Genomic DNA, 26,261 nt, shown 5'->3' with positions numbered 1-26,261 from the left:
CAAGTTGGTTTATACATTATAACTCATTTTGATATTTGGAAAAATTATAAATTTTTTAATGTTTTATTTAACAAAATAAACAGTCGAATTTGGCCAAAGAATTAAGCGTTCCCCATCAACGCCCGTATCCTATTTATTTGAGGTCGAGGCAGAGACGACGTAGAAAGGATTTGGTAGGCTTTTATGGCTGGCCGCCTGCCTAACGCCAACCTTCCCTAGAACTAGTTTTGCTATTGATTGTGCAACCTACCGCTAAAAAATTAAAAAAATAAATTTAGTTAATGTTTCAACTGCGTCAATATAACACAGCATGAAACAATAGCAATTATTTTTATTAATTCAAGTATCAAACTGAAGCATAAAAGTACACACTTAGAAGTGTAAGTTATTTCAAGTTTCAATTATTTTATTATCACTGCAATAACCTTGTGTATAACAAAAGGTAGGAAGTATAAAGTAATAATCGTACCAATAATTACTATTTTATATTAAAAAAATGATTATATTTTTATTGTCACGTTATTTAATTCTTTTTATTCTGTTAAATATACATCGTACACATAGTTAAATAAAACAATAAAATGGTAACACTCTCGTAACTATAAATATTTCTTACGCTTAAAATTCAAGTATGGCTCACATGGGTTTAATAATGACTTTTCAATTAATGTTATCACTACAAGATTACGACAAAGAGAAATAAAAAAACATTGTAACATATTTCTGACAAAAATAAAATTATTCAAACCAAATTTATAAAATAATATTTTGTGGCCTTCACTTTTCGGTGTACCAGACCTCTAGTCCTTTGTTACCTCAGGCCCTTCAGACTTCTAAGACCGTCTCTGGTTCGATATTAATGTCATTATAATAAAGCAACTGTCACGGTAATGCTAAACAAGACGCCTTTTTGTAAAAAACCCCAAATGTTCTGCCACTTTTATTGTCAATTATAACTTATTAAAGTGTAATTTATGTTCTCCTTTGCTCCAAGGCTTTGTGACTTCTAACACCGCCCTGATACGATATTTAGTTTCACATTTATCTATCACTAAGAGTAGACTTCATTAACGAACGTTCGATCTAAGAGCAGCGGGTCTATGTGAAAAAAGCGTTCTGCATATATCCGGTCTGTGTGACCGAAAACTAAGGTAGGTATATGTGTCTATATAGTCGTATTGTTCTTTTTTCTAAAAATATCACCCTTCATTTTACCATTAAATGTAGTTTATTTTTGTAAATAAACATAATGATAAAGAATTTTCAAGGTAATTTCAAAACTCATTTTGAGCCTCACATTAGTGGCATGCACAGTCGGGGTAAGAATAGTTTCGTCGCCTTAAGATCTATTTTCGTATGCTCAGTATGAGCGATAATCTGCTTTACCGATCGAGTATGACAGGTTGCGTCGCAATGATTTGATGTTCAGTTTCAAAAGGTACTAAGAGTTTATGACTTGATATAGGAATTTGTATGAAAACTGACGAAGGTTTTTTTACTCTGATTATATACATTTGATTACCTAGGTAATAAGTAACATTTACATTATATCCTCTCTGAAAATGTATTGATACGGTCTGACGCAACTCGCGCACGCTGAATGGGCAAATTAAATAATACGAGTATGACCAGTTCTTCTATACAAATATCCGTTCCTTTTAAAATCACTCACATAGCAGAGAACACATCAATAAAAAACATATTTAAAAAAACATTTATTGTTGACTACTTAAAAAATAACCCGTAATTATTGTTGTTAACTTGAGTAGTAAAAGTATAATGTTTTCAAAGGAAGGGTCCCCATCCAATATACATCTGGCATAAATTGTGAACGCTCGTGGCTTCAATGATTAAATGTTCAACTTGGCCTTCAGGCGACAGAGATAACGACAGCTGTTTGTTTTTTGTTTTTACCTGAAATTAATATAGTTTCTTTAAATAATGTCTTAAATGTTAGAAGGTTATGTATTAAATATGTTTTTAAAGTGGCTGTGACGTTTCACCTTTACAAATAACATTGTAATTTTCGAATGCGAGTTAGTTATTAAATATGATTTGAGAATAATTCGAACGACTTGTAGTCTAGTCTTATTAGCGAATAATTAGGATTATCAATATAGATGATATAACCAATGTTAAGTAGTCTGAAATATACGGAAATTTATGACACAATCCTATTGTCACGGTCACACAAGAGACAGAATCGATTGATATTTGACCCTAGCGAAAACGAACACTACATACAATTTACATACATGGTTGCGTGTGCGCATATGTACGACTGATGACGAGCTATCCTTGATTTCCTATTAAGCTTTACAGACTATAAAAAACAAATTATAAGATTTTTTTTTTTTTCAAGTAATAATATAGTCCAATTGATGGTATATGGAGCTGAGATGGCCCAGTGGTTAGAACGCGTGCATCTTAACCGATGATTGCAGGTTCAAACCCAGGCAAGCACCGCTGTTTCATGTGCTTAATGTGTCTTTATAATTCATCTCGTGCTCAGCGGTGAAGGAAAACATCGTGAGGAAACCTGCATGTGACAAATTTCATAGAAATTCTGCCACATGTGCATACCACCAACCCGCATTGGAACAGCGTGGTGGAATATGTTCCACACCTCAAAGGGAGAGGAGGCCTTTAGCCCCGCAGTGGGAATATACAGGCTGTTGTTGTTGTTTGTTGTTGTTGATGGTTTACAGGGATGAATAGTAATTTTTTAGTTTGGGTGTTTTGCAGAGTGGCGCCCAAGTAATTTTTTAGTTGAATATATTTTGGATAGTCGCCCACCATGCCGTTGAGGCGCTGGCGGATGTGCTGCAAGTGCTGCAGCGCTTGCTCGTTGGTGCGCTCGGCGAGGTCGGGCGCGCGCGCGCGGCCCCACGACACGAGCGGGTCGTACACGAAGGGCCCGATCACGGACATCAGCGCCGCAGTCTGCGCGCGCAGCGCCACCATCACAGCCTCGCAGCTCTTCCTGGAGGGTACATTCACATACTACATATACTGAATTCACATCTTAAAAGAGTACTTAAAGAAACACCTGTAGTTAGGCTCGGGTTCCATCATAGGACACTAATTACTGGGAGGGTACATTCATATACTGAATTCACATCTTAAAAGAGTACTTTTCAGAAAGAAACGCCTAATTACTGGGAGGGTACATTCATATACTGAATTCACATCTTAAAAGAGTACTTTTCAGATAGAAACGCCTGGAGTTAGGCTCGGGTTCCATCATAGGACACTAATTACTGGGAGGGTACAATCATATACTGAATTCACATCTTAAAAGAGTACTTTTCAGAAAGAAACGCCTGGAGTTAGGCTCGGGTTCCATCATAGGACACTAATTACTGTAAATAATAGCATTGTTAATCTGTTTATTTGAAAAGAGCAACTATGCGATTTTCTTGCCGTTTTTTCTCGCTAGAAGCTGCTTTACGAAATGGTGGTAGTATTTAATTGTTGACGGTTCAAAAACGCTTCATTGTTAAGTTTACTTGAATAAAATTGATCTGATTTGATTTGACTGAATACACTGAAATCGCCCAGTGCTTACACTATGTATATAATTAGTTTGAAAGCCGACCGTAAAGATAACTATTGGTGGGAAAAATTGCATGTACTGACTGACAATCCGCCAAATATTCTCCTCGCGCGGATAGGAGGCCTATGCCTAGCAGTTGATCATTGAGACTATTTTCTTTTACAATTATAAAGAGGTGATAAAGATCAAATGAAATTGTAAAGTTTGTAAACGAAATTATTAACAAGTATATTCAATATTATATCTTTACATAAATTAAGTGTTTTTAGCTGAAACGAATACGCCAACTCACCTAAACATGCCCTCATGCTTTAGAGGCCCCATGGCGGCTTCCATGTTATGTGTCAATCTGAACGGCACTCTCTCGGGCCATTCGAACGATTCCCCCTTGTTGAATAAGCAATTGAAATCAACGTGCACGGTGTCGCCGTTCGTTGAGTCGAAGGATATGTTCTCACCATGTCGGTCTCCTAAGCCTAAGAAAATAAGAACAAACTTAATTTGTATGAAAAGTACAATTACTTCGTGGTAAAGTTTTGTGAGCCGAGATGGCCCAGTGATTAGAAAGTAAGCATCTTAACCGATGATCGCGGGTTCAAACCCAGCCAAGCAGCACTATATGCATATGCTTAATTTGTATTCATAATTCATCTCGTGAAAACATGTGTGGAATTGGAAAAGCGTGGTGGAGTATGTTCCAAACCTTCTCCTCAAGGGAAGAGGAGGCCTTAGCCCAGTAGTTGGAATTAGACAGGCTGTTGTTGTTTGTTTTGGTTTTGTCTGCCACCTAACCACCCTCTCATACAATATTCAACGGCGAAACAGCAGTGCCTGGTATTAGTATTCTGGTTTGAAAAACGAGATGACCTTAAAAGTTTAACTTCATAAGCTCATCTTGTCGAATTAATAAGAGATCCCAGACTTAACAATGTTAATCTTTATTGTTTTAAAAATAATAAGAAAATATGTTAAAGTATTATGTTTGTTTTTGGAAACTTACCTAAAATATAGCCGACCATGGACATCACAGCTGTCGTGCGTATGTAAGCCGATCTAGCTTGGTACCTGCGGAAATCAAGGTTAGTTAAAAAAAACTCAAGATTTTAAAGATCCCTTTTTATTATTATTATATAAATATTTATTTGATTTAAATTAAAGTTATACTTGAACTTAACTTGAGGTTATATGTTCTTTTTTTTAATTTAAGTATTGATTAAATCCAATCATAAATTATGATTCCTGTTTATAAAATATTTTCATAGAAAAAAATCACTCACCATCCATATGGGTCAGAGAATACTCTTCGGAACCACTCCTGGAACACCGGTGGATGTCGCGGCAGTAACTGTTCTTCATAGATACGACGTTTCTTCTCGACGGGGTCTTTATTCGAGCACATCATTTCTTTCAGCTCGCGGTTATTCGTGTGGATGCCTGCGTATATTATTGGGAAAATTTTAATTCCTGTATTAAACATCGATCGTTTTTCAAACGTTGTTCTGTTATAAAATAACAGTACTCAGTATTGTTGTGTTCCGGTTTGAAGGGTGAATGAGCCAGTCTAACTACAGGCACAAGGGACGTAACATCTTAGTTCCCAAGGTTGGTGGCAGATTGACGATGTAAGGATAGTTAATATTTCTTACAGCGTCATTGTCTATGAGTGATGGTGACCACTTATCATCAGGTGGCCCATATGTTCGTCCACCGACCTATACCATAAAAATAAATAAATATATTATATATATTCATTTTCTAACACATATACTCTTTTTTTCACCACTTTTAATATAAGGCATCAGTATACAAATATTTATTAATTTTCTAATAATATATAACATTTACTTACATTTGTTAATAACAAAAAAATGAAAATTTATAACAGTTACTGTACAAATCAGCATTGCGTAGAATTGTTAAAAGAATTTCAAATAAAAAATTAAAGTCGTAAAGAACAAGAACAACCTTAAAACAACAAATATATATATTATTAAAAAAAAATCACCTTTTTGTTTATAAATATGCATGAGAACAGGTCTTAAGCCAACTAAATTCGGAACCCATTCGATAAGACCGCATTCCTCGTTTAAGGGCAAGACACTGTATGTCCTTATGTAGAGCCGTCTTTTACGGGTTTCTGGTGCGTCTTGAAGAAATCTATTAACGACGCCGTTGAATTCCATCAGACGGAAGTCTTTTCTAAGATCATCTCGAGGTTTCAGCATTATTATATAAGCTTTGCCATCGGAACCTGAAATGAATACAATCATTTAACTGTTGCCAAAACAAATAAATAAATAATAAAATTATAAAATTAATTATGAGTCAAAAATTGAATGTAGCGTTAAAATAATTCATTATTTCTCAATAATTTGCAGATAAAGTTAGTCTAATGACATGAAGTTACGACAATGTTTACATTCATATGGGACACAAGTTTAAGCAGAAAAAAATTAACTACATGAACAAGACATTCGTAGATAAAGTTCAAATATTGAGCTCCAACTAATTAATAATAAAAAATATGGTAAATATCCCGCATTATATAACTGTTATAATAAAAATAACCATGTTAATTTCAAATCTTACATACATGAATATACTTATATAAATTATTAATTATAACTAATTATATATTTTGCGGTACAAGAAACCTGATCTAAACATTGTTCAAAGTATTTTTGAAAAAATCAAATTTAATCTTCCGAGATTACACCCTATATATAAATTAATTTAGCTTTATAATATGGGTGGTAATTACCCCTTAAAGTAACTTTTCTCGGTTTCTGCAACGACGGCAGTATGGTTACACGTTCCTCGATCCCGGCGATGTAGACCGTCGGCTCCGTCGGTATGTTGAAGTCGATCCGTTCCTGCCTCGCCGCTTTCGACGGGAGGACTATTTTGCAGAACTCTTGGAACGGCATCATGATATGACTGAAGTTTTCCGACGAAAGGAGCCGCGGCAGACCCCGGACGAGAGCTGACACTGTGGTCGACTATAAATAGAAATACCTACATAATGATTACTGGTCAATTGATTTCGGCAACGGCGCTAATATCAGATTAGCCAACGACCACCCACATATCGCGAGAGTATGCGCAAACACAGGAGCATTATCTACTCCTTCACTCTCATAATATTGGGTTGGCAACTAAGTGATTGCCGATTTTGTGGATAAGTGGACTTTAGGCTTTTTTTTGTTTTGTGAAAGTGGTCAAAGCACCTAACCTATATTTTTTTTCCATTATCGATTCAAATTGCACAACACGTCGTGATATTGCACAGAAACTTAATGTATCGCACACATGCATTAAAAATGTTTGGATATATCAAAAACTCGTTTTATGGAAAAAATTCAAATTTTCCTTGTTTGAAATCGGCAGTCACTTAGTTGCCAACCCTATACAATGGGCCGGGAAAGCTGACACGTCCATGTTTGTACAGGCGCAGGATCGACGGCTTTAAGGTTCGCGCGAGGAGTGTACGCGCGCTTCCAATAACCAGATTCAAAACTGTTGCAAAAAGAAATTGGTTGCCTGTAAAGACGGTATATGGGCGAAAGTTTTACGTGACAACGACTTTGAGTGGTAAAATAATTTTAATGTGAATATTCATTCGTATAGTAGGAAGAAGGATGAAATAATAGTAACAATTTAAAACATTTATTTATACAAAGAATCTCGCACTGAATTTTGTCTGTCTCTCTCGCTCTTAGGCGGGCTAACCATGCCCGAGTGGAAGGGACGCGTGCCTCTCACTCGCTCTCATTGTGAGCGCATAACGTGAGCGGAGCGCAACGCAGTTTTTTGAAGTGTCACCCGGCAAACCAATTTATAAGATGTTGTCACGTCAAAATCATGAAACGATAGTCGGGCACGCACCGAGCCGGCGGCGGGCAGCGGCGTGTTGCAGAGCTCGACGAGGCGCTCGGCCAGTGCCGTGAAGTCGCGCAGCAGGCGGCGTGCCGCAGCGTCGCGCAGCGCGGGCGCCGCGAACACGTCGGCGCAGCGCCGCGCGCGCGCCGCATAGCCCGACTGCAGCACGCTCAGGCTCATCCACAGCGCCTGCTGCGGGTACGCCACCACCAGCTTCACGATGATTGCCTTCAGCTGCTGGTACACCTGCGTTCAACGTATGATAAAAAAAAAACATTGGAAAATCTATTTAGGCTTGAAAGGGGGGGGGGGTTGATAAAAATCACGAAAATAACACAAGCGGGAGGGGGGGTTGTAGTAAGATATCTCGTGTATTTATTTTTTCGTCTAATGCGCGATTTTTAAACAAATATGGTCCTTAATTTCAGAATAAAATAAGATTATAGTTTATACCTGTATTTAAATTAAGATAATATTCAGAAAATTTTAAGATTCGTTGTAGGTACTAAAAATACACGTGATGTTGAGAAGGGGGAGGGGGGGTGGTCTTAAACCTCACTACGTATCACCAATGGGGGAGGGGGGGTTAAAAAATGCTAAAAAAGATCACGTGATTAATGGACAACCCCTTATATCTAATGTGTGGAATTAAAATTGACCTCCTTAACGGGATGGCAGATTCTCGATATGATCTGCGAGAAGGCCGTCAGAAATAGATATGTCGGGAGCCGCTCGGAGTACGTCTTTATGATTTCTGTCATTTGTGCTAGTATTGAGTGAATACTCGTGTCCGAAGCGGTCACTTCGACGTCCAACCTATAAAAAACACACAGAAAATATATAAGTTAAATTTAGTTATATTTATAATAAAAAAACAAATTTCAAAGAGTGGAAGTACATAAAGCTACTGTAATACATACTATTGGAAAGAACCGGCAACAAACGTAGGATTTACTCTTTCCCACTGTTTTAAGGTACAAGAATATGATTAAGAGTATATGATACATATATTTTGTAGAATACAGAAGCTATATTAATAGGAAACAATTGAAATAGATTCTGAGCTGAATAGGAAAATCCATTTAAATTTTATCATTGACGTTTCTGAAAAATCGGTGAATAATATTGAACGACCGACAATACTGACCTATACAAAAACCTATAACGATTAGTAACTGATGCGTAAAATGGAGACAAAAAAATAATTAAAAAAAAAAAAAGTTAAGTTTAGATTTATGTAGGTTGGTCGATGTGGGCAAAGAGGCCACATACCATATAGACAGCATCCTCGGCATGCTCTGGTAGAGGTACTTGTGGCCGTACTGCAGCGCCTTGCCGTAGCTGTTGAGCGCGTAGAGGCGTCGCGCCCACACGGCGCTGCCGCTGGCCGCGCTCTCCGCACTGCTCGCCTTCTCGTAGTACGCGCCGAGGCACACCTGCCGAGCGCACGCACACATTACGCATCTTATACGGGTTATACTATAGATAATATATGTAATTATGGGTTATACTATAGATAATATATATTCATTGCGCGGATACTATATGTGTATGTATGTAATTTATTTTGTTTTATAAATTCAAGTCAATTACTAATTACAGCCGTCATGGTTTTCTGTTTGACCTAAAGGTTGACTAGCAGAAAATCCTTTTACCCCATGTGTGAATGTCTTTTGTCCCATTTACTATATAGTGGTCGATAAAATATTTCAATAAATACTTGCATATTTATTTTCATTATCATAAATTGTGAGATTCAATAGTTATTGCGTCTTTAATCAAAAATCAAAATCAAAGTATACTTTATTCAAGTGGGCTTTTACAAGCACTTTTGAATCGCCATTTAACAATTAAGTGAAGCTACCACCGGTTCGGAAAGTAGATTCTACCGAGAAGAACCGGCAAGAAACTCAGTAGTTACTCTTTTTCAACATTTAAAAAAATACAGTCATATCTATTCTAGTATCTCAAATATATTTTTATTAGAAACTGTATAAAATACAAACGATGAATCAAATATCTTATGACCTCAGTGGTCAAGGAGTATGAACACCGGTTCTCATGGGTACGCCACTCCGAGATCCCAGGTTAGATTCCCTGCCGAGTCTATGTAGAAAAAGTTCATTGATTTTCTATGTTGTCTTGGGTCTGAGTTTTTGTGGTACCGTCGTCATTTATGATTTTCCATAACACAAGTGCTTTAGCTACATACATATGGATCAGAGTAATTTATGTGATGTTGTCTTTTTTTTGTATGGTATAAGTTGGCGGACGAGCATATGGGCCACCTGATGGTAAGTGGTCACCATCGCCCATAGACAATGACGCTGGAAGAAATATTAACTATTCCTTACATCGTCAATGTGCCACCAACCTTGGGAACTAAGATATTATGTCCCTTGTGCCTGTAGTTGCACTGGCTCACTCACCCTTCAGACCGGAACACAACGATACTGATTACTGTTATTTGGGGGTAGAATAACTGATGAGTGGGTGGTACCAACCCAGACGGGCTTGCACAAAGCCCTACCACCAAGTAAAATAGTATCTATAGTTACATTATATTATATATTTATATTATAACTTACCAAACTTTTCTCCCACTGTTTGAAGACCTCGACTGACTCCTTGTAGTACCCAATATTGACATCCACGTCAACATTAGTTGTTTCATCATTATATTTGGCGATCAGGAGCTTCGCTTTGGCGCATATTTTTCTAAAATAATTTAAACCATAAGATTATCTCAACTACAAAAGTCAACAACACAACCGAGTAATCAAATAAATCTAAACATTCCGGAATGAAAAAAATAAGGCTAATACAGGCTAACACTTCCATGCCACAGACAGAGAGAGCCATTAATCTTGTTTCGAATTCAGTGTCGTGTTGGATTGTGGCCCCATTGCATTATAGGAGTTGACTAGTACATAGAATGACCCTATCCTATGAATATGAATATGCCTAAAATCGACATGATCACATCGCAAGTAAAACTAAAAAATTACTAAGGAAATTTCGAATTTGAAAGTCCCAAAACATTAAAAATACAAAACTATTTCACGAAAGTATTAATAAAAAATCTACCATTTGTTTAATTGTACCAAACAAAAATTCCAGTAAATCAATACTAAGACATTAGCTTCACCTCTGTTCCTGCGTAAGGCTTTCTAGATCCGGGAAAGCGTCTTCAATCCCGCGGCGCAGTGTGGTCATCACGTGTTCCTGCTGACCGCGAGCCCAGTATATCTTCGCCTTTTCGATGAACAGTTCCTCCGGTTTGTATTCCTCAGCGTTCAAAATATACATGTACGACTGAAACGATATACTCCATATAAACATATGTGGTTATACTTATTTGCTTTGAGAGTAGGATGGATCATGTATTCTTTTATTTAATTTATGAGTTGCCGACAAAAGATACACACTGAAAATATATATTTTATGTTATAGATTGGCGGACGAGCATATGGGCCATAAGTGGTCATCACCATCACCCATAGACAATGACGCTGTAAGAAATATTAACTATTCCTTACATCGTCAATGCGCCACCAACCTTGGGAACTAAGATGTTATGCCCCTTGTGCCTGTAGTTACACTGGCCCACTCACCGTTCAAACCGGAACACAACAATACTGCGTACTGTTATTTGGCGGTAGAATAACTGATGAGTGGGTGGTACCTACCCAGACGGACTTGCACAAAGCCCTACCACTAAGAATATATTCTTTAATAAAACAATATAAGGGTTACTAGTTGTGTGCTCCTTCAATTATAGGAGACCACAGCATGTATGTCAGTGTCAATAATAATTAGTTCCCAAGCGAAAAAGAGGATTGCCAATGAAGACATGTGTGCTATGCTATATGTATGTACGTTTATGTGTCAAAATAATTTCCTGTGCTTATCTATTGGCTCAGTTTTAATTTCACCACTAAATTAATGCTATAAGTACAAATTTTAATTACAATCATTAAAAAAATGTGAGCAATAAACAGTTTAAAAATGTACCTGCTGGAACACGCCAGCTTTCCTGGCATGCTTCGCGCTCTGCAACCACAGGTCACCGATACACGCCTTCAGCCTGCTCGCCGTCAATGGGTGAGTTGGTTCAAGGAGTTCCTACATAAAAAAAAAAATTGAATAATATTTATTAAAGCAATACTATACAATTATGGTAAGTTGCAGATTATAATGTGATTAAGAAATTCAACCTCATTTGTATTTTCATGCTTATAACACATAAAAAAGTTTATATTTATTTTTTAATTAGACTTCGATAAAAGTGGCCAGTTAGTAATCATATTATGTTAAGCATTATATCATGAAATAAAAAACTAAATAGATTTCAACGAAACGTTATTGCTATAACTTACGGAATTCTTGCCCTAAATAAATATGAGACAACATCAGATACATTACACTCTGATCCCAATGTAAGTAGCTGAAGCACTTGTGTTATGAAAATCAGAAGTAACGACGGTACCACAAACACCCAGACCCAAGACAACAAAGAAAACTAATGGTAATCTACATCGACTCGGCCGGGAATCGAACCCGGGACCTCAGAGTGGCGTACCCATGAAAACCGGTGTACACACCACTCGACCATGGAGGTCGTCAAATAATCTAAATATATTGTTGGAATAAACAAGCAACATCAGCGTCAAGTCACACAACTTCCCTTTAAAAAAAAAAAAGGCGGGAGATTCGTAGTTGACACATTGAGAATTGCAATTATAATTATTACAGTGTAATGTGATTATTGTTGGTTATTTGTGTTGTAGACTAAATGTTTTTCTATAGCGGCAGATTGATTGTTATTTTAAATTAAAGATAATTGTTTTAGAAGTTAACCTACTTCCTACTTGTGGTTCTAAAATTATTAATTCAAATAAACATAAACGTATATACATAAACGTATGTGTCTCGTCAATGTTACCTGTGCTTGTTGCAACAGTATCCTTCTGAGTCTGAGCAGAGGCTCAATAGTCCTGACGTCCGACTGGACGACTGACAGCCTCTGTCGCCACTCGCCCAGCAGTTCATTGATCACTTCGATACCTTGTCCGCTCCCATCGTCGATATTTTTTAATCTAGAAATACATTACTTTTATTTATTAAATCGATACTAATATTTAATAGATTTTAATAATATCTAACTGCAAAATAATTTATTACTTGGGCTGATTAAATTTTATAATATCAATATTTTAATGGGTTATAAAACGCTTTATCACTGATTTTATGAAAAAAAATAGCAAAACATTTTTTTTTTAAATTATATCTACATTTGTTTTAGACTGCGACCAACGTACACAATTATAATTGTCAGTAAAATACCCAATTCTAACGAAGGCTAACATTACCTAAATGTTGCAGAAACTCACACTAATATTTAAAAATAAACTATACCTAAGTTTTTCTTATTAAATATAACCCATATACCTTTTCAGAACCTCCTCTGCGTGACAGGCCTCTGTAATAATATGCAATCCGAGGACGCTCTGGTAGCCACTTCTGAGCGCACTTTCCTCTCGACTCTTCCCGTCCATCTCTTGAAGCAACCTCTTCATAGCATCGTCGCAGGACGTTGTGAACAAATCATGGTCCTCTTTGCGGTAGGCGAGTAGAATTCGGCCCATTAAGAGTCCCCAATTTTCACGTGAAGGCGGCTACAATTATTTAGAATACATATTTATTTCATATAGCATATATGATATATGCTATTGATGGCAATCGATCACCACCGCCCAGAGACATTGACGCTTTAAGTAAGAATAAATAAATTATGAATGCTTCACCAATGCGCCACCAATCTTGTATACAATGATCTTATGTCCCCCGTACTTGTGATGATGGGTGGGTACGTAGGCCACCATAAATAATATTTCAATTACGATATATTCCAGTAACAATATAATTACAAATTAGGTACCTACAAATTTGGTATCATTGATGATTGTTAATATTTTAAACTTTTCGTTTTATAAATAGAATCATTCTGGTAACCTAAAAGTATTAGGACGAGATATTGTTTAAGTAATTATTTTTCGCCAAAGCGATTCTAATTTAATAAGTATTGTTTTAGAACCGTTGTAAAAGCTAACCAAGGAATATGACTCTAATCACATCCCTGAATACCGTTTGAACTTAGCGCCTCAACCAGCCTAACGGGATGAAAATACCAGCAACAGCATTCCTTTTAAGTAAATGTGACAATGTCATGTGCATGATAAACCAGAAGTTGAAATATTTTGACCATACCACCGGCTTCTTGACTAGTTCTTCCAATTGCTCGAATCTTCCCAGTCTCCACAACGGTTCTGCTGATAATTCCATCATGTTATCTGAGTCATGTTCGCTGATCAAACGATACGCTGTGAATGGCTGATCGAGGTCCAAGTAGAATTCGATCATTCCCTAAAAAACAAATACATAACCATCGATCTTTAAACTCGTTTATATACTGGAAACTTGTCGTGAAGGCCCAGAGTTAACGTAAATCTTAATGCGTTCCAAACCCAAGCCGAGCCACCACTTATCAATTTTACATTAATTTTACTTAATTCGTATTAATTTTATTATTCATCTCGTGTTCGACGGTGAAGGAAAATAACGTGTAAACATAAATAGTAGTATACAACAACAGTCTATCAATATGCCACTGCTGGGATAAGGCCTTATCTCCCCTTGAAGAGAAGGTTTGGAACATTCCACTATGCTATTCCAATGCGGGTTGGTGGAATACACATGTGGCAAAATTTCTATGAAATTAGACACCATGCAGGTATCCTCACGATGTTTTCCTTCCGCCGAGCTCGAGATGAACTATAAGCACAAATTAAGCAGATGAAAATTCAGTGGTGCTTGCCTAGGTTTGAACGCGCAATCATCGGTTAAGATGCACGTGTTCTAAGAGTCGAGATGGCCCAGTGGTTCAAACCCAGGCAAGCACCGCTGATTCATGTGCTTAATTTGTCTATATAATTCTCGTGCTCAGCGGTGAAGGAAAACATCATGAAGAAACCTGCATGTGACAAATTTCATAGAAATTCTGCCACATGAGCATTCCACCAACGAGCATTGGAACAGCGTGGTGGAATATGTTCCACACCTCAAAGGGAGAGGAGGCCTTTAGCCCAGCAGTGGGCATGTGGGCTCGTATGAGTGTGCACCTGCAAGCTTCGGCGCGGCAGCGGGCCTGCGCGCGCGAGACGCTCGTAGCACAGCGCGGCGTCGTGCAGGCGTCCCGTCACCACCTGCGTCAGTATGAACTCCTTCAGCGACGGCTCCGACCGCTTGATGGAGAGGATGCCTGGGATGCAACGATTCATTAGACCGATTAAAAGCAACTGTCTCGTTGTCATGTCGGATTTATTATGGAAACCTGATAGACCCCCCCCCCCTCCTGGAGCTAGTGAGGTGGTCCTTATCGGAGACATCAACCAGTTGCCTTATATCGACAGAGAAAATCTGTTCGAAATGAGGTACTGCCGGCCAAACCTGACAACAAACATCACCCGCGAGTTATCCTGTACGCACCGAAACCCCCTGGACGTCGCATACGCCATTAGTGAGGTTTACCGTACCATCTACTCTGCAAGCTCTATAATCCACTCCCTCAAAATGAAGAGATTCACTGACGCCAACATACCATGCTTCAGAAAGGACCATCCTAGAGCACAGCCTCAAGACATCTATACATAAACGCGACATCAGAGTCGCCGAGGCCGTGCTCTCTCTGATCAAACGCGGACCAGGACCCGCTGGATTGTAGTAATTCGAACACATATACTGCTATATATTTTTATTTATATATTATTTATTATAGCTTATATATTATTTATTATACATTAGTATATATTATTTAATAATAATAATAATTAAAAAAATCAGTGTGGGCCACGTCTCCCAAGAAGACGACAAAAATGATTTCCAGCGAAGATCTGCTGATGTTTAGTATAAATACAAAACGCCAAAATGTAATTGAATATAAAATGTAAAAAAAGGCACGGGCATCTTCGAGCCTGTGGATGTTGTATTTTAAATAAAAAAAAAAAAAGACCCCCCGCCCATTCATTGGCAAACAATTTCACGTTAATACATTAATAGCAATAATTGTTTTCTTAATGGTAGGTCTCTGTGCAAGTCCGTCTGAGTAGGTACCACCCACTCATCAGATATTCTACTGCCAAACAGCAATTCCCAGTACTGTTGTGTTCCAGTTTGAAAGGCGAGTGACTAATGTAACAAGCTCAAGGGACATAACAAATTCACATGTGGCAGAATTTCTATGAAATTTGTCGCATGCACGAGATGAATTACAAAGACAAATTAAGCACATGAAACAGCGGTGCTTGCCTGGGTTTGAACTCGCAATCATCGGTTAAGATGCACGCGTTCTAACCACTGGGCCATCTCGCCATACTTGGTGGTAGGGCTTTGTGCAAGCCCGTCTGGGTAGGTACCACCCACTCATCAGTTATTCTACCGCCAAATAACAGTACTCAATATTGTTGTGTTCCGGTTTGAAGGGTGAGTGAGCCAGTGTAACTACAGGCACAAGGGACATAACATTTTAGTTCCCAAGGTTGGTGGCCCATTGACGATGTAAGGTAATATATCTTACAGTGTCATTGTCTATGGGTGACCACTTTCCATCAGGTGGCCCATATGCTCGTCCGCCAACGTATAACATGAAAAAAAAAAAAAAAAAAAAAAATCTCGGCTCATATTTTTACCCATATCATATTTTTTTTTAAATTAAAGTATGATATGTAACCCACCAGCTACAGAGTCCGGTTCATCCAGCAGAGCGTATATCTCCGCCAATAGGGGCAGCTGTTCTTGCACATGAGCCGTGTCTTCGTGCATGTACAGCTCCAAGTACTGCAGGGCGCGTTCGAGCTCGCCGCACGCGTAGTTACCGCGGGCTATCATTAGTTTGTCGAAACTGTCCACGAACTTCTTAATTGACCTTGAATAGTAAAATAACTTAATGACACATATTGATTGATTCGCTCAAAAACATTGAGATTATTTACTAATTGTAAAAATAAAGTCAAACTATCCTCTCCCTTTGAGAAGTAGTTTAGGTGCTTATTCCACCACGCTACATGTGTATCCACGGGTTCGTGGATACACATGTAGCAGAATAGTCTATTTGACTGGTTTTTAAAATCCATTTTATATTATTTACTAGAGGTTAAGGAACCCAGTAAAAGTAGATTTTTTTATTTCTAGTACATATTTGCCTAAAAATATCATATTAAAAATTCCACATATAAAAAACGCGCGAAAACGCTACTTGGACAATATGGCGCTGCAATGGGGTCGGTGACGTCACTTTGCTGTATTTCAATCTGTGGTACATATAGTAGAAAAGCAAGGTTTACAACAAAGTGACTTCATTATAAGCCCGGCCAATCAGGAGCATTTTGTGTCACGTGACAAACGTTTGAAAAGATGCATTTTTACTTATTGATTTTTGAATAAATTAACTATTATTTTCAAGTTTCGTTAGTAAATAATAATTTTTAAACTCAAAATATACACTGATTACAATAATTCACAATTTATTTTTCGCATTTTCAAATAGCATATTTCCTTTATATTAAACAAATGCAGGTTTCCTTACAACGTTTTCCTTCCACGACGAGCATGACAATTCGGTGGTGCTTGCCTGGGTTTGAACCCGTAATCATCGGTTAAAACGCACGCGTTCTAACCACTGGGCCAATTTGGTTTAATTATTATTTTTATAACATTTTCATTAAAATATCTGATATACATCATCTTACTTGTAATTTTCGTTCTCCAAGGGTCTTTGCTTCACATTTGTCCATTCCAGCAGCCATCGATTCAAGAAGTCCAGTAACGTATATATTGTTTTGCTACACTTATTCTGAAAACACATTATAAAAGTCAGAAAAAGAAGCTTAAAATAATCCACATCTGGGCTGGGAGAATATCTTAAGGAAAGGCATGGAGCTTTTTTCACCACACAGTATTAGAAGTAAGATCTGATAACACGTAGTAGAGTTTCCTCGAACATACAGTTCATTCGAAATCAAATCAAAATAAACTTTATTCAAGTAGGCTTTTACAAGCACTTTTAAATCGTCGTTTTACAACCAAGTGAAGCTACCACCGGTTCGGAAAGTAGATTCTAGCGAGAAGAACCGGCACGAAACTCAGTAGTTACTCTTTTTTAACAATTAAAAATACAAAGTCATGTTAGTTAAATACAATAATTTAAATTAATATATCCTGCATGGAAGTCAACAGATATTAGCTCCACGCTTTTTTTATCATCTATAAAATCTTGTATTGAATAATATGCTTTTTCTACCTTCTTTTACAAACGATTCTTTTTTTACAAACGATTTGAATTTACTAAACGGCAAAGTTAAAAATGTCTGTCGAGATTCCTCAAACAGCGAGAACATTGTGAAGGATTATAAAAACACCATTCATTAAGCGAATTACCTATATCCTGTATCCTGTAATCTTCGATTCAGATCCCAACTGGACCATATTAGGCGCAACTTTTGCTATAGACGATAGAAAAAAATATTACCTGATTGCCTTCTGCTTGAACTGAATTAATATTTGGTGTCATCCTTATGTGACGCAACATTTTATACTTAGATCTCTCTACTGTTACGGAAGTATCATTTTCATTGTTTTCAAGGCCTAAATAAAAGAAAATTTTATCAATTGTTAGTAAAAGAAACTTGCAATATTTAATACGAGAAAAGAAAATTGTTTATACCTATAACAGCCATTATTTCTTCTTGTATGAGCTTTACATTCCTATTGGACATAATAGCGTGGAGCAGTACATATGGCAGGAAGAGAAATAGTGTCCGATTGTCGCGACGCATGCTTGGATGAACCGTGCGCAAGAGTTCGCGAATACTCTCCGACTCTATTGAAGGTATTAGCTGACCTGTCCAGCTGAAATGTTTAATAGGTTAAAAGTTAATGTAAATGTAAAATAATGTTTAAAAGCAAGGTTTACAAGAAAGTGACTTCATCATAAGCCCGGCCAATCAGGAGCGTTTCGTGTCACGTGACAAACGTTTGAAAAATGGATTTTTATTTATTGATTTTTGAATAAATTAAGTATTATTTTCAAGTTTCGTTAGTAAATAAAAATTTTTAAACTCATAATATACAATGATTACAATAATTCACAATTTATTTTTCGCATTTTCAAATAGCCTATTAGACACATACTATACACATTATACATTTTCATATGAACACAACCCAAAAGCAATCATCCAGCATGTACACAGCTTGTCATGTGGATCGTTGAGCATTATAGAAATTGATGTACTGCTGCATTATATTTATCTGATGACTATAAAATGCCTGCATTTAGAAATATTAAATTCACCTATTTTTGTTGAATAATGTCACAAATACATAAACAAAAATCCAATTCAACGTATAAGATATCGATTGCTCTGAGTAATATTATTTTAATCTGAGTAAGTACTAGCGACCCTCCCCGGCTTCGCACGGTTGCAATGCTGATACTAAATATACTGTGTACAATGTTCACAGTTTTTCAGTGATTCTCTTCTATATATTGCTCATATATTATGAAAATAAACCGTCCTCTTGAATCACTCTATCTATTTAAAAAACCGCATCAAAATCCTTCGCATATTTTTAAAGATCTATGCAGAAATCGGTAAGCGACTTTGTTTTATACTGTGTAATGATTTCCGCATTCGAAATCAAATACAATGATGACTTTGATTACTTTGAAAATTCAATTAATTGATTGCCTTTGGGAGATAACCTTTGTTACTAGATTTTGTACAATTATTACTAGTAATCGTCCTAGGACTACATTATCATTACTGAAATTTAAATAAAAATCTCTTACTTGTGAGCCCATTCCAAAAACACAGTACCGTGAACAGACCCGAACAAAGGATGTACTTTCTTTGGCTGAGACGGATATGCCAGAGTGTACCTAGAAATATGTTTAACGTTACATTTTGCTGACTCTCATGTACAAATATTGGAGATCTGATCACAAATACCTCGAACTCAGCAACGGATACATAACTTGATGCATATTTTCCGGAAAACTATCCCAAACTTCCTTTTTCGTTCCAGTCGGTGATATGTCATATATTTTTAATATTTCTTGAATGGTTAGAGCATAGCAGTCCATGTTCTGAAATGTGTAAGACATTTTTAAGAACTATATTTAAAGATGATCCGGTATTAGTTATGTCATCTTAACTTAATTACATAAACTTTCAAGGTCAAATTCAGTCTACTTGCAAAAGCGCCCCGCTTGACCTTAAATTATTCGCCTACATTTGTACGAGTGACTTGCGTGCTTACAAGATTATTGTCAGTGAGTGTATTAAGATGGAATACTCTAACAACAAAGGAAAGAGATGATTTCTGACGATTCTGACGACCTCCATGGTCGAGTGGTGTGTACACCGGTTTTCATGGGTACGCCATTCTGAGGCCCCGGGTTCGATTCCCGGCCGAGTCAATGTAGATTACCATTAGTTTTCTATGTTGTCTTGGGTCTGGGTGTATGCGGTACCGTCGTTACCTCTAATTCATCACAAGTGCTTCAGCTACTTACATTGGGATCAGAGTAATGTATGTGATGTTTAAATAAAACTAGTTATACCGGATTTGAATCGCGTATATTAATTATTTTTGGCATCATATCCCGACGTTGCTAAAGTAAAGTGCTCGAAACGTCGGGATGCCAAAAATAATTAATATACGCGATTCAAATCCGGTATAACTAGTTTTATTTAAATGTTTAATAATCGCGAAAATTTAAGACAACACTGTATGTGATGTTGTCTCATATTTATTTATTTATTTAAGAGAGCGTTACTATGAATACGCCTCACCATCGTATCCTTCTCGTACTGGAAGGCCCTGGTGAGCTCGACGAGCGCGGTTGCGGCGAAGCAGTCGTCGCTGATGGAGAAGGCGAAGGGCGAGCGGTCGGGTTGCACGTACTGGCGCGGCAGGTGGCCTGCCTCCACCGCGCCCAGCTGGCCCAGGCACGCGCCGCTCGCCAGCGACACTGCCGCGCACGCCTCCTTGCAACCTGCGGACATTATGCTGCAGGGTCAGATAATATTGTCTTAAATTATCGCGATTACACATTGAAATAAAACTAGCTATAACGGATTACAAAAACGGAACGTTACTCAAAATACCAATTGAGAAATCGTTGGCGGTAGTTGTTTTTTTTTTATTTTATTTATTTAATTTATTAGATCACCAACAAAGTACACACCGATACATGATAGCACACAGTTCGTAAAATAGAAAATAAAAGAAGTGGTACCTCGATTACAGGTGATAACTACATGTACAGTAAGGCAACATATACATTAAAGCACAAAAAAAAAAAACAATAAAAGCCTAATCAAAATAGAAAGTTACAAAACAAAACAAATCAATTAATAAAAAAAAATTATAAAATAAAATAAAAATAATAATGAAAACTAATATGAATAATTAAGTATTACTTATAAATGGCATTATGGACCTTCTAAATTTAAATATATTGTTGGTAAAGATGTTTAGTTGTAAATAATATTTCCTTTGTTCTTCAAATAGACAAATGTAACCTTAGTCTACCCGTGACCACAAACGCTGTAAAGTGCTCGAAACGTCGGGATGTTAAAAATAATTAATATACGCGATTCAAATCCGTTATAGCTAGTTTTATTTCTGCAGGGTCAGGTCAAAGCAACTCCTCCGACCTAAGAGTCTCCTAGCGAGCTATGTTCGAATTGTCTTTGAAGTATTACATAAAAAATTAGACCCTCGCTTGCATGATTAGCAATGACCTGGTCACGAATGTCCAAGGGCCCATTAGCGTCGGAGCAGACGAATCCAAGAGATCAGACCATGGAAAAGCAAACGCAATGTCGGAAGGCCAATAGCCATAATGTGAATAGGTGGCGAGCTGGCCCAACTGCATACAATAAGAGAAATAGAAGCTTTAGCGCACTTAGGGGAAATCTATGTCGAACAGTGGAATTTATCTTACCTTCTACTAGCTATTTTGCAAGGGATATTTGATTTTGTAATAAAAGCTACTCTAGTTACATCTTTTGTATGAAAGAAAAAATGACAACTCACCGACCAGTAAAGAGTCTATGAGTTCAACCATGATGGGCTCTATATTCTTTCCCCCGAAGATAGCTCTGTGTATTTCGGATCTGTTATTCTTCAACAATTTGTTCAAGTGTGAAAAAGCGGAGGCCTTTATATTTGGAATGTCGTGATTCAAGTGTTGCAAGTACCACTTAATCCTATCCTGGAAACCCTCCGGCTGTGTCCGTTTAACGTGTTTCTTGATTACTATCTTAACTCTCTCCGAAATTTTCGAATCTTCTACGAAAAATAAGTCCGATATATGGGCGCTCAGAAGATTTTCATTTTTCAGTATAACGTACTGGAAGATTTTATTAATTTCGTGTGGGGCGTATTCAAACTGCTGCAGCAACGATACGGCTAAGTTCGACAATAGCGGACCCAGGGAAATACTGTCAATATTGTGGACAAATGATCCCCATGCTTCGGCAAGAATTTTCGGAAATTCCTTTGCTAACGGTAACGCCGATCTTAGAGTCGCCAGGACTTTAAATCTCAGAGGTGTGAGGTACTGCGTCCCCATTAGCTGCATTATATCCGGAAAGCTCTTCAATGCTTTACGTTTAACCGACAAAGCCACTTTGCTATTAACCAGCTTGTGATCGAAATACGCTAAAACACCCAAAAATTTTGGATTAAGGAATTCAGCTATTTGTGTAGTACTCATACTCATACTATACTGAGGAGTTGAGACATCCGGGTCGTGACATGCTAGATATCTGCACGCATCCAAAACTTTCTCTGGATTCACGCAATACTGCAACAGGAACTCCGTCAATATAACCCTGAAGTGCCTTTTGATGAGATTTAGAGTTGAAGTTTTGGTGAGCTTTTCGATTACGTCGTAGCACTTTTTGGCTGCTTCGTTGGATTCCGTTAAATAAACATGAACATATATATGTGGAAATCTTTCAATTAAAAAGTCTGATACGGAACATTGGACAAGTGTTGCGATTTCCTCTATCATAGACGGAACTTCCTTCACAACCGAAGCATAGGGTATGAGATACGGTAGGAAATGGTGAATGTCTTTCGATATAAAATCCCGGTATCCTATAAATCCAAACGCTCGTACGACTTTTAAAAGATACACTGCGAAATCTTTTCCGTTGTATAAACTGCATTCAACAAACATTTTGCAGTAATCCTTCTTGTACCTGTGGTACACTTGATTCGGAGTTTGATTGTGAAATTCACAGACATCCCTCAAATCGACGATTGCTTTCGGAGATAGTGAACACAGAGGATGCATTATGTAGTAAATAAGCAGTTTCGTGACGGGGAAAATTAATTTATCATTATGACATAATCCCAATTCTTTGATACAATCCAGAGTAGTAGCTTGCATAGTGTAATCATTGTTTTCCAAACTTTTGCATGTAGAACTTACTAGTAATTTTATAAACAAATTAATTAGAACATCAATGTTCGAAATCCATTCAGGATGTTTATGATTCTGAAACCATAACCAAGAATCATTTATTAAACTCACTCGTTGTATAGTATTTACAAGAAAGATATTTCAGTTAAATTTATTTATAAGTATGGCAATACCAAAATGTTATGCATTTCTAAGACTTATTTCACTTAAGAATTAAGCTTGAGTTAAGTCTATTGGATATTTATTTATCTATTTATCAGGCTTTCAGAGGGTACATGCACTTACTTTTAAAAAAATAAAAGCATTTAGTTTCAATGAATTACAAATTAACACAATGATACATACCTGTGTACCATCAATAAAAGGCTTAAAGACTTTTAGACCTTCCATCAAATAAGATTCATTAATTAAGTCGGTGGAAACTTCAAAATCAAAAATATAATAGTGGTTGCATAACCTTCTGACGAGTATCCAAAAGTCATCACCAATTTCTTTACATGTCTTCATATTTACAAATTTTCCAAATAACTTTTTGAGACCAATAAATATTGAAATTTTTGTAGGGGTCATCAAATTGCTATCTGAATGCAATACTTTGAACTCTTTCTTAACTTGAGAACAAAAATCTTCAGTGTTGCTAACATTTTCATTCAAGTTATGGCAATTAAAACAATAAACACAAATACTTATTACAGAGTTTGTGAATATAACTTGGCCTGTAGGCTTTTTAGCATTTGTTATAATGACGCTGTAACAACCCAAAGACATACAAGCCATGGCTGGTAAGACTTTAAGGATATCCATTTGTCGATTGACATCCTTCATCATAAAAACTGGCATCAAGTTATCTCCAATTATTTTACTTGCAGAAATCATTTTGTTTAGCTGCATAAAAGGACATAAATCTATAAGCTGAAAAAGAAGTTTAGTTTTTAGTTTTTACAATTTAATTTGAAATACCAAAACGAAAATTTGGCCTAAGCTTAGCCATTAGACCAAAATAGCAAGTACAATCAATTTTAATATAATATATACTTACATTTCTTGAGACAAATAAATCTTGGTTTTTTATCACAGAACTATACAAATATGTTATTATTTTGTTCCATTTTTCATTGACACCAGCTCGTAAATATATTTTAGCAATCAATAAGTACTTTAATATTAAAATCTTTATAGAATCACCAAATAGTAATTTATGTTCAGAAAATGTGGCAGATGTTTGAAAACATAGAATCTCCAATAATAAATTCGCATCTTCTCTGATGATATTTTCACTCAAATTGATTGTACTTAATACAATGTTCATAATTAATTCCATACTTGTTTCATTGCCGATAATCATACTTTGATGAATTTTTATTAACTTGGACAATGTATGCCATATATTCAGAATATTCTGTCTGTTTAATAATTCATATTCATTTTGTTCTCTTTCAGATATATACATCTTATCTTCAATTCTAACTATTTCTAATATACCCAGGGCTTTATGGCATCTTTGTAAATGATAATTAGCTAAAAACATATCTATATTTATGTCTTCACAAGATTTTACACCGTTAATAATGGATATTACTTGAATGTAGTACCAATTTTCTTTCAGATCTATTTTTCTTTCTACTTTTCTGTTTAATTTGATGTGTTCGGCAATGTATTTAGAATAACAGTTTGATAGTTCATGTATTTGTGAAGAGTCCATATCTGTTATCATTAATAATTCCTCTGATAACTTGATCTTAGAACTTAATGACAAGCAATGCAATTTAAGTTCTTGATGGAATATTCTACTTGTCTTATTTCGCAGTATTATAGAACAAATTCCAATTACACAACCCTCAGACTCAATGTCGTTTACAATATTCTTTATTGATTCTAATACAATTTTGTTTAAATCATTTAACAAACTTGTATCAATCTCAGATTTATCATGAAGAACACTCATTAACTGAACAAGGGCTTCCAGACTTGATAAAAATCTTTGATAAATACGAGGAAACAATACATTAAATTTTGAAATAGTATTTGTATTTATATTGGTAATTAAATTAAGAAAAAAACTGAAACCCATATGTTTTAAATCCATGCTGAAATCTTCAATTGCATTCAAGACTTCTGCAAAGACATCTTCTTCAAGGTCTAATTTAGTACAATATAGCAAACCAGGGGGAATACTTTCAGATAGGAGTTGCAACACCAAATCAATCAGAGTTTTACATGTCACAATATTTTCCACCTTAACATAAATGGGATCCAAATGTATATCAACATTTGGTATGACTATTTTTTCTGGTGTAAAATTTTCTAATGTAACAGATTTGATTTTTCCACTTGGAAAATCTCTATAGTACTGTAAAAGTGTAATCAAAATCGTATAATATTCTGAATGAAGACTTTTATAAAACGAGGCTCCATTTGTACATAATATGTTAAGGATTTTTATTTGTGCCTCCTTGCTTGTTACATGAATTCTGTAAATAATAAGAAACAATTTTATTAATATCAGTTCATTATCATATTTTAATGTTTATATTTTAAGATTTTAAAACTATCAGTCCTTTTGTACCTTTTTAGATCGTCAACCGAACATATATAAAATAGTCTTCCAATAAGCCATGTATTGAAGGCACAATAATAGGAATCTGGACATCTTGAAACACCTGGTCTAGGTACTAAAACTTCTGAAAAATCCCTGTCAATTTTATTTTTATTATTATATTAATTAGTACACAAACAATACTACATTTTATTTTAATTTGTATAATAGTAAATTAACATACAAGTGAAGAGTATAAACCAAATGTTGTCTTACCCTGATAGTTTTAATATAGAAGTTAGTAGTCTATCAAGACCATCAGCAGCATGTTCCAAGTTATTAAACAAAACAAGAGTAGGTGCATTAAACATTTGCCATACCGTGAACGGCCCATCATTACTATCATCTTCCATTTTTATGTAATGTTGTGTGTATAACTAACGCATTGATAGTAATTTTGCTTACTGAATTATATTAATCAACATAAGCATACTTAAAGATAAATGAGCTAACTTAGAACGTATATCTAACTACTAAGTACTAATGTCAATTCTGAATCAGAATTCTGAAGTTCTATAGATATTGAAAGTTTACGTCAAACCGATAGTCAAACATTAAAATTCCCGCGAAATTGCGACGCAATGTTCAATGTTGCCATTTGAGATTTAATCATTCACTATAGTAATTATATATTGTAAGTTTATCTATTTCTACAATATATAAGACCCTAG

General features: G+C 36.2%; 1 protein-coding gene across 1 annotated transcript; it reads right to left on the bottom strand.

Annotated features, from left to right (window-relative positions):
- Positions 1–1,708: 1,708 nt before the first annotated feature.
- LOC124529664 (serine/threonine-protein kinase ATR) lies at positions 1,709–26,113 on the bottom strand. Its single transcript, XM_047103500.1, has 29 exons — positions 25,807–26,113; positions 25,561–25,686; positions 24,034–25,465; positions 23,340–23,906; positions 21,599–23,069; positions 20,350–20,552; positions 19,504–19,640; positions 19,344–19,433; positions 18,216–18,400; positions 18,021–18,136; positions 17,242–17,345; positions 16,228–16,418; positions 14,617–14,756; positions 13,706–13,861; positions 12,887–13,113; positions 12,381–12,534; positions 11,450–11,560; positions 10,584–10,750; positions 10,024–10,153; positions 8,708–8,871; positions 8,095–8,251; positions 7,442–7,681; positions 6,318–6,555; positions 5,562–5,807; positions 4,834–4,990; positions 4,557–4,621; positions 3,849–4,032; positions 2,797–2,983; positions 1,709–1,914 (listed from the first exon to the last, which is right to left on the bottom strand). Exons 1-29 carry the CDS (start codon positions 25,941–25,943, stop codon positions 1,786–1,788), a joined length of 7,611 nt encoding a protein of 2,536 aa, XP_046959456.1. The 5' UTR covers positions 25,944–26,113; the 3' UTR covers positions 1,709–1,785.
- Between the last annotated feature and the right edge of the window lie 148 nt (positions 26,114–26,261).

The sequence above is a fragment of the Vanessa cardui genome, chromosome 5 (genome assembly GCF_905220365.1).
Source record: "Vanessa cardui chromosome 5, ilVanCard2.1, whole genome shotgun sequence".
Classification (NCBI taxonomy): Eukaryota; Metazoa; Arthropoda; class Insecta; order Lepidoptera; family Nymphalidae; genus Vanessa; species Vanessa cardui.
This window is presented reverse-complemented; position numbering and strand designations above follow the sequence as displayed.